Source organism: Condylura cristata, unplaced genomic scaffold (assembly GCF_000260355.1).
Source record: "Condylura cristata isolate star-nosed mole 26May11 unplaced genomic scaffold, ConCri1.0 scaffold00102, whole genome shotgun sequence".
In the NCBI taxonomy this organism is placed as follows: Eukaryota; Metazoa; Chordata; class Mammalia; order Eulipotyphla; family Talpidae; genus Condylura; species Condylura cristata.
In genome coordinates this window covers 51,380-61,330 of record NW_004567203.1, presented here as the reverse complement: position 1 = coordinate 61,330, position 9,951 = coordinate 51,380, and the positions used below count along the sequence as shown (strand labels likewise).

Here is a 9,951-nt window from a genome sequence, read left to right as displayed (position 1 = left end):
CATTGCTCCTAGCTTTTTTATTTTGCTCCTAGTTTTTTAAAAGAATATATTAATAGTATGACATAGCAGGAAGTACATGTTTTGGAGACAGGTAGATCTGGGTCCAAATCCATCATTCACTTGTATAATATGGATGTGTTGCTTAACCCAAATTAACTTCTCTATACAGAATAAAACCTGATTTTACAAGGTTGCTGTGATTTAAACATCCCATGTAAAACACGCACAGTACAGTACTTAAAAGAGGTGGTAGCTGTTAATATGGCATCTATTAGATGTGAGCTCTGTAATCTCTTGTGCATGAAATACAAAGCAAACAAGTGGCACTGGTAACAACACATTTATTTATGTACCCTGTTGTGTGACCGGGAGGTGCTCTTTCACTTTCAAGTAACTTAATTATAACAATTAAAATTCCAGAAGGTTAAGCTAGTTATTGTTGCTCATGAGCATAAGTAAACAGACATGATACCACATAATGGATTAAACACGTCTAAACTTTTGGTATAGCTTTGAATATGGACCAGTAAACTTTGGCAATGGACCTAAGAAATTACCAGTATGCTTCAAAATACTATGGCTTTCTTCAGACAAAACAGGAAAAACTTGTACGTAACTTTTGAATTTCAAAATTAAAGATTTGTAGGAAGCTGGAAAAGGCCAACATTACTTATGCCTATTGTAATTATCATAAATGTTTTGCTATTAAAATCATGGTAGGCAAGCAGTCAACAAATTGCTCATTTCATTTTGTACACTTTTTTTTTTTAATTCTCCTAAGATGGTAGGCAATATTTATTTTCAAGTAGTTGTAACCTGCTAACCTTTGTGGACAAGTTAAAGGAATTCAGTCACCCCAAATAGTTATAGGGTATGTAAAACTGGATTTTGTATTAGAAATTACCATTTCTAAGAGACTGCATCACATAGGATGTGTCCTTTCAGAAACATTGCATTCCTTGCTTCAAATCATACAGCATGTTATTTCTAGAGAATTTGATAATAAATGGGTACTCTTTGCAGGAGTAGGAAATAGGAATGTGCTGGTCACCAAGGATGAGATTTTATATAACATTAAATTAAAATTATATACTGTTGGAAATAGACAAGATCGGGAGTTCCTAGATCCTAGAAAATATTATGGCTAAGGAAATAGAGAACTCAAAAAGAAATCTGCCTCCAAGAAACTAATTTAATATAGTAAAATAGAATCAAGTGCCCTGTCTTAGGAAAAAGTTTAAGGAACAACTGGGACATCAAACATCATTTCTTTGGAGATTAAAGTGCAGGCTATGAAATGGCATATAAAATAATGCATAAAATAGTGCAATGCCATTTTAAAATTACACATAGCCTCATGTTCACATCCTTTTTTCCTCAAAAGTCCAGCTGTAGTGACAATTTTTAGCTTATTTATTTAACCTTACTTATACTTGTTACCCACCTTTGGGGCTAGAGAAATATTTTAACAAGTAGAATAACAACACACATTTTGAAACTACTAGAAATTAAGGCAAGCCCCATTAAAGTTCAGTATTCCCCCAAGAACATTTTACAAAAAAAGTTGACCCCAAAACTAGTGGCTTTTGATGGCACCCCAATAGTCTTCAAAATATGATTGCTCTGAATTCATTTGTATCATTATTTCCAGGCTTGTACATCAAAAAGGAGCTTGTAAAACAACAGGTTCTATAACCTCATGTTCTGAAGTAATTAATCATTTCAGGAATATGTGAGAACCAAGCCTAGTCCATGTGGGACATAGCAGAACACCCTGCTGGGGTGGGGTGGGTACAGTCTTCATGTCACATATGTCTGTTCACATTTCCTTTAGTGTTGCACAATAATCAATTTGCAAGTGGGAACAACCCATTAAAATAGAAATGTCTCTTCTGAAAAACAGCCAGGGAAGATGACAAGAACACTTATGAAATGCTGTTCTAGGACAACACAATATTAATACAGCATTTAAGTTAGTCATATAATCCAGGGTAGGATGGTTTTCTCTCAGGAAGCTAATTTACGATTTCCCTGTAACATGTCAGTTTTAGTTGATCAAAATAATTTGTGGTGTGTTGAATTTTAAATACCTTCATACTATCCAAAAATATAACAACTGTCAAATAGGTCAAGGCAATATCCCAACATATTTTAGCTAGGTAGTTTAATAAGATTTAAAACAAACAACTGAACTGTAGTGTTTTATTCTCTGTTGTTACGGAACATTCATGCATTAACAAGTGCGACTCATTCTTATGGACAGGTGATTACAGTGTATACTGTAGAAATTTGAATTTTGAAACAGCAAATCTACCTTCTAATAGAGTGAATGCTCATTATGAAAGCCAAATTCTCATGTTAACTAATGGAAGACTGTAGATACATTTAGGGTCTCTAGATGTAGTTTAAAAAGAAATTCAGGAAACTTTAAATGAGTCATTAACAACTACTAAGGAAATAATCTGAGGTTATATCCCTTTGATGCATAAGGATCATACTTTGTTAACCTGTAAACATGTACTTTGTTACTTAAAAAAGCCTTCCTTTAACAAGGAAAGTAGACTATTAAAGGCCATGAGTATTCCAGTAGGCCTCCTCCGAAGTTATGACAATATGGCTAAATCCTATGATTACAAAAATGAGATCTGCTGAGAAAATAAGTCCCAAGATGTGGACTTTTATGGATGACCTTAGCTGACAAGTGTTGTTTGGAAACTTTATTATTTTAATATTACCTTCCCAACAAACCATGAAACATTTGGATGTTACCTTATGGCATTTCATTGAAAACAGACTTCATTGTAAATGGAGTTTCAAAGTGAGACATTGCATTGATCAAAATCTAAGGACAATGTTATGGAAGGACAGTATTAAAAATGGGTAAGAAAAATTTTCATTTGGTGAAGTTAACCTAAAAGATGCAAATCCATGTCATGTTGGATGGATAAAAAAGGTGGTCCCCTTGTGCTTTTCTTCAACTAAGGTACTTACCAAAACCTTAAGATTTATACAGGTGTCCAACTCCCACCCGGAAAGGGATAGTTTTCTACATTACACCTAAATTTATTTTAAATAACTGAAGTCCAAAGCAACAGTTGTTTAAAAGAACTTAACAGTAAATAGTAACTACATAATTTAGTACATTAAAATAAAACTAGGACAGTATAGCTGAATGTTTCAAAAATATACAAGTGGGAAAAATAACCACCGTACACAATTTGGAGGTTGTTTAAAGTGACCACTCAGAAGGTTGAACAGTGCAAGACATGCTTTTCCAGTTATAAGCTCAAAATAGGAGTGCAAACGAAATTAAAGCTTTTGTTTAAAGTTGTAGGAAAAGGAAAGCTTGAAATTATTAAAAAGCTTCCCTCAGGTCATTCCCCAGAAATGAAATGATCAAAATGCTTGTTTATGGTAAAATTTTCTCAATGAGCTTTTTTTCAAAGGCAAAACTGCATCCCACAAGTTGAGTCCCTACTCAGTCATCACATTGGATCAACGGCCCACACAGTGGTGAGAGTAAGGAACAGTACTAGTTACCAGGGGTCTGATATTGATAGAGCCTTGGAATTTGGGGTTCTGCCTTAGCCAGTATACCTGAACCTACAGCGAATAGGTAAAGCAACAGGGCTTTACTACTCTTATGCCTGTAAAACTGGAGGACAAATGGACTAATAAATCCCTTCCCCTAGAGGCAAGCCATTGTGGTGGAAGATGTTAAGCACTTAAATAAACCAAGACACTGCTCTAAAAAGTGGAGAAGTATAGAGGTTCAAGATCAACACCAGTGCAAGAGCTTTTTAAGTGAGCTGACTAGGCAATGCATGCATCCATCCATGCAAATGTAGGACATGGCCCCCAAAGAGAACTGAAAACATATGTAACAACTGGATAAATCCCTTGCCAGCAATTTATAAAAATATATAGTCAATACTGTAGAGGCCCCTTCTACAGTCAATACTATGGAAGTCCATTTTTAGTTACCCATTATTTCAATACCAAAAAGCATTTACTACTTTTCAGACATTCCAGACAAAGGTCACTTATAACAAAAAGTCAACTTTTTTTAAACAAGATATTGTCCATTGAAAAAGTAGATCTTTTCTTTCAAGTGAACAGGACATTTTCTGTATTAAACTTAACTTCTAGTCTATCAAGATTGGTTCGTTTTAGATCCTTATGTAATGTGCATATACGCAGAAACAAATAAACTTACTTTAAACATTATCTGCACAGAAAAAAAGTTAACTCCTTAAACATGATAGAACAGGTCTGGTTAGTACAAATCTATTGCAAAGTAAAAAGATTCTGTGCATCAGTTCAACCAGGAGAAGCGGGAAAAGAATGTCCCAATCATGACAGTTCAAGTTTAAGTTGTGTTCTGAAAGCCTAGAAGCCTAAGAGACACTATGCTGCTCACAGTATCCTGATACGCATAATTGCTTAAGCTGCTAAGCCAGTGTCTTCCTCTGCAGCTAGAACCACACTTCGATTTACTTTCTATTCCGGAGGCGTTTAGATTTCCTAAGCGAGTCTATGGCTTCTGCAGCCTTTTTTCGTTTCTGAGGAGACTCTTCATTCTGCCCGGACCCTGAGGAGTTTCCCACTGCACTTTCCATGACTTCTCGCAGTTTGCGCTCCAGCTCTGCCAACCGCGCGTTCTGTTCACCTATGATCTGGGTTTGCTCTAGCAGTTTCTGGTCTTGGTCTTGAAGCTGTTTCTGCTGTTCTTGCACTTTGGTGCGAAGCTCAGAAATTTCACGCCTGAGAACAGTCACACCAGCACCATTGGTCTTAACCTGCTGCTGAAGTTTGGTAACCTCTTGTCTCGAAGGGTTTTGCTTGGAGAAAAGCTGCATTGTTGTTAGGGCTGCAGAAGGTCCTGGAACTGTGGAGAATTAGTTAAAAATGGTCAATCACTTAAAAGAGCTATCAGCAATCAAAAACAGTGAATTAAACTTACTTTAAAATGGGTATAAAATCCCCTTATATCATCATTTGGAAAACTTCTTTGCAGTCTACCTGGGTTAGTATCAGACACCTTATTTTTTTTTTTTAAAGTTTATTTTTACATCATTTTGCACATTTTTTTTTCATCTCCATTGTAATCCCCACGGGTTTCCCATCACCAAATCACCCCTGTGCCACCACCATAGTCCCGTGCATTTCCATCCCTCCCACCCCGTTTTTGATCCCATTCCCCACATCAGACACCTTATTTTAACTGTGAATGAGTTTAAATGGTAATTCTCATGTTCATGTGGTAATATGAGGAGTCAAAGAAAATACAAGTAGTAAAATTGGAATGTCATTATTTTCTAGCTTATTTCATATAAGCAAACAATCTTTCATACTAAAAGTACAGATCTATCATAAGTCGAAGTTCTCTCTAAACTCAATAGTATGCAAAGAATTTAACTTTAGCCAAATAATAGGAATACTATAGAAGAATCGGTTGCATCATATGTGATCGTCATGAAAAATTTCTGACGTGGTTAGGAAGACTTTGGATCTATTCTGCTTAGGGATAAATCATGTGCATAAAATTTTCACTGTTTTAAACTAATTCCTTTTTTAAGTGTTATCTCTAAAGGTTTTCTAAAAGGAGAGATCCACCTATTCTGACCCTAAACTCATCATGCTAATTTGCTCCTTGTTCATCTTAAATAAGCAGAATATTTTCCCTGACAGATATATTATTCCTTCTTTCTCTGCTTATCTTTCCCTAGCTTCCACCTGCACATCAAAGCTCAAAGTAATTTTTTTTAAAGTTTGTATGTGTGTGTGTGTACAGAACTAGGGTACAGGCCAGAAGTGCTGGGGCGGTGAGAGGATTCACCAGAGACAGAGTGGGGAGCAGAATAGGCTGACTGACGAAGTACAATGCTGAGGGGAGCAGCGGGCAGGAGAGGTCTGCACCTTAGGGTGGGGAATCAAACTTGCACTGAAGTGGCTGCTGCTGGCTTGCAGTGATGCGCTTTAACCCATCGCGCTACCAGGGAGTGCCCTCAAGTCAATTTTTACCTCTTGTGAAGAGTGAATAAGACCAGTCAACAAGGATCATTTTCCTGAAGAAATTTTCTATTTTGGATAAGCATTTGTTATTCAAATGGACACTCCTTCAGGATATTTCTTTTGTCTATGATAGTTTAACTGTCATTCTGGATATATATGCCTTACTTTCAAAAAAGTAATGTGTCTCCAGGACACAATACAGTGCTGTGTGCAAAATAGGTACTTAATATACAGAAGTACCAAAGCTGAGTTTTGTTACTAAATTAGAAAGAGCCACTCATTACCCCACTGAGTACTTAAGGGAGCTACCTAATCTGAACAGAACACAGCTTCACAAATTTTCCCCCGACTTTAAAGTATTTGCAAGTGTTGAGAATACTGAGCAATGTAATCTATTAGAAGATTAGAGCACAATATCTAGGATCCAATATCTTTTTGCAAAACATCTATCACAGAAATGACAGTATCCAAAATAGCCCATTAAGCCCTGTCTTTTAAAGCAGCAGTCAGATACTTTGGGGGGCTAAAATAACTCACTGGATATTTTCATGAAAATTTTTTGTTGTTTTACCTGGCTCATTTAATTTTGTTTTATGATAATGAAAATTAACCAGCCAGAAGCATCAAACACAAAAGTACAAGATACATGGTTAAATGGGCAGAGGAAGCAAGTTATAAAACTACATATGAATGTTGCTATAAATTGAACATATTATAAATAAGAGATACCTGGAGGAGAGCCCATGAGTCTTCCAGATACATCTGATCCTGGTAATTTCCTCTTTAGAATTGGAACAATCTTTTCATCAAAGTATTCCATTGCCATGGAGGAAATATCCCTTAATTCTTGAAGTACTTCATGAGCTCGTTGAGGGGCTCTGGTAGAATTCACATATCTCAACACACGATAAATCTCATCAATAACCTAAAATAATGAATTCTCATTAGCACTTTCAATTTCTTAAAAAAGAAAAACTAAATAGGGAGAGAACCGACTGCTTGTTTTGTAATTCCTGTAAAGACCTGTAAATTCCTGTAAAGTAATCTGATATTCCCACTACATCTCTTGCCCTGAAAGAAATCATAATATAACTGGGGAGACAGATGTTTAGTTAAGTGACATAAAGATGTATGTATAAACTGCTAAAGAAACTGAAAGATAAAACTAAGAAATTCAAACCTGCATTTTGTTAATCCTCTAAACCTGATTCACTCTAGCTGGAATCTATTTCCCAAAGCAGGGATTAAACTTATTTACTTCTCTCTTTCTGTACTGATACCACTTAAGTTTTTTTCTTTCAGACTTAGTATGGACTGGAAAAAGGTCTCAGTTCTCATTTCCTTGCTACCAACAATGAGTAGTGAGAGATACTTTTTTGTTTCAATGATGATTATGATGGGGAAACACAAAGCATAACACATGAAAAAGACATAAAATTCCTATAAAATTTCCTAATTTTTACTGGAAAGATATTTTTCCTGTTAGCTTTTACCTGTGAGGTTATGTTAATACTTTCCTTGGTTTCAGCATAGAGCTGATGATAATATTTTAATTTTGAAGATAATGATTTATAGCTCTCACTGGGCCTTTTTGTCGCAAGAACTGTGGGTTAATCAACCAAACTAATTGCCCTAAAACATATCAAGCAACCCTGAATTCCAATGCCTTTATCCACCCAGCACCCACCACTCGAACAGTTTTATAGTCTGTGTTCTCCTTTACTCAGGCCTTTGTATACTACTACAGAAATATGTAATCACTCAACTCAGTCCTTAGTATTTTATTTATTTAAAGATTTATTTATGTATACAGAACTAGGGTACAGGCCAGAGGTGCAGGGGTGGTTTCACCAGAGACAGAGTGGGGAGCAGAACAGGCAGATCAACAAAGTACACTGCTAAGGGGAGCAGCGGGCAAGTCAGGAGGGGTCTGCCACACCATATGGATCACCTCCCTGGCCAGGAATTGAACTTGTGCTACAGTGGCTGTGGATAGCTTCACAGTGCTGGGCTTTAACCTGTTGTGCCACCAGGGTTAATATTTGATAGACTCAGTGCATGGGATGACCCTTGTCAGTTTAGCATCATGTATGCCTAACAAATGCCAGCAAAATGAAACTGTTAGGGTAGATCCTCAGGTGAACCTGAGAAGATTCCACAGGAGTAGCCACACCTGTGAGCCTGGAGAGACGGACAGGAGTTAGGTTGGGTGGAGTTGGTATATACACACAGCTATAAGAGATAAGACATGTTGGGTTCCAGTTACATGGGACGTACAGGTGATACTACCAGCAAGCAGCTGGAAATACAGGTTGGACATTCAGGAAAAAGTGCAGATGACAGAGAGGCCTCAAGCCAATGTCACTGAAGGGACTGGCAGTGTGAGGGAGAAGATGCAGAAAAAGATAGTGGCCAAATCTTGAGGCACTAATGGTTAAGTCATACATTTCTAGAATAACAATCCCATTTTAGAAGAAAGTCACATCTTTTAATAATAATTTACTGAACCACCCAGTCAGAAATTATTATATGTATTGAAAAAAAGAAAGAAAAAAAGTACTTCCCCTTGGCCTTAAAAAAAAAACAAAAACAAAAACCCACCACTTAAGTTTGATCCTCCCAAACACTACAACTCATCAACAGTATCCAATATGTAACTTTAAGTTGTCAGTTTGTACAAGGAATTCTCACTTAATGGCCATGTGCAATTCTTTACATAGTGAAAACCCCCAATCTTAGGATGACCATGTTAAAATAAACATGAAAGGTTCTCTCAGGACTACTACTCCTAACTAAGAACTGGGACTACCCTCTTCTTAGCCTATATTTTTTTTATAGTTATATATCCCAAAATGGCAAGCTGCCTCTGCTCACAAGTACTTCTCTATGTGTGAACTGCTGACACCGACCATGAGTTTGTGATTATGCTTGACTTCTATATATCAAATACAAAACCTGAGAAATGTAAACAAGAGTAAACCAAAAACTGGTAAGCTCTTAGTCCTGAGAGAAGATGAATGGGACATCAGTGTAAAGTCAGGAGTAGACACTATGGCCCTATCTAAAGTGTACCTGCTTTTCAAATAGGTTTTACTGTAACACAAATGTACACATTCGTTTTACCACATATTGCCCATGGCTGTTTGTCAGGGTTGAATAGTTGTGACAGAGTTCATGTGGCCCACAAAGCCAGAAATATTTAATATCTGGCCCTTTACAGGAGAAGTTTTCTGATCCCTGCCATAGATGACAGTGGTAAGCTCCTAACCAGTCTGAACTTTTTAGACAAGTTTTCTTTTAATGCCCTTAAGTATTAGTATAGTTTATTTTTCAGGAAACCCCATTTAAAATTTTTCCAGTAACTAATTCCTAGGTTTTCTTTTTTATAAAGATTTATTTATTTATGCATACAGAACTGGGGTGGAGGCCAGAGGTGCAGAAGCAGTGAGAGGGTTCACCAGAGAGAGTGGGGAGCAGAACTGGCAGACTGATGAAGTACACTGCTGAGGGGAGCAGCAGGCAGGTCAGGAGAGGTCTGCTGCGCCATGTGGGTCACCTGCGGGGCCCAGGATTGAACTCACACTGAAGTGGCTGTGCCTCCCTTGCAGTGCTGCGCTTTAACCTGTTGCGCTTCCAGGGAGAGCCTAATTCCTAGGTTTTCTGAGTAAGGAGGGCAATGCTCTAGCTTGTTGGAAAGGGCAATTGTAGGTTTAAGTCACTGTTAAATACAGACCCTGCACCATCCTGTTTTAGACTTACCCTTTCAGGTCTGCTGGAGAGTTCGATTCTAGAACTTTCTAGTAGTTCAAACTTTCTCAATTCTGCCATGTCAGCTACCCTTTGTTTCCCTACTTTCAGGCTTCCAAAATTGAAATGATACTGCCCTTTCCAATCCTGTTCTCATGGGTCTCTGTTGCTTTTTCCTTTTTTTTTTTT

The 9,951-nt window shown here is 37.2% G+C and overlaps 1 protein-coding gene across 1 annotated transcript in view; it reads right to left on the bottom strand.

Moving 5' to 3' along the window:
- Positions 1-324: 324 nt before the first annotated feature.
- The window catches only part of FBXO28 (F-box protein 28), a 27,530-nt gene continuing 17,903 nt past the window's right edge, over positions 325-9,951 (bottom strand). Inside the window, exons 4-5 of the mRNA XM_004695706.2 lie at positions 6,745-6,940; positions 325-4,888 (exon numbers count right to left, since the gene is read on the bottom strand). Of these exons, the coding sequence (XP_004695763.1) occupies positions 4,494-4,888; positions 6,745-6,940 (591 nt within the window). The 3' untranslated portion in view covers positions 325-4,493. The remainder of the gene's footprint in view (positions 4,889-6,744; positions 6,941-9,951) is intronic.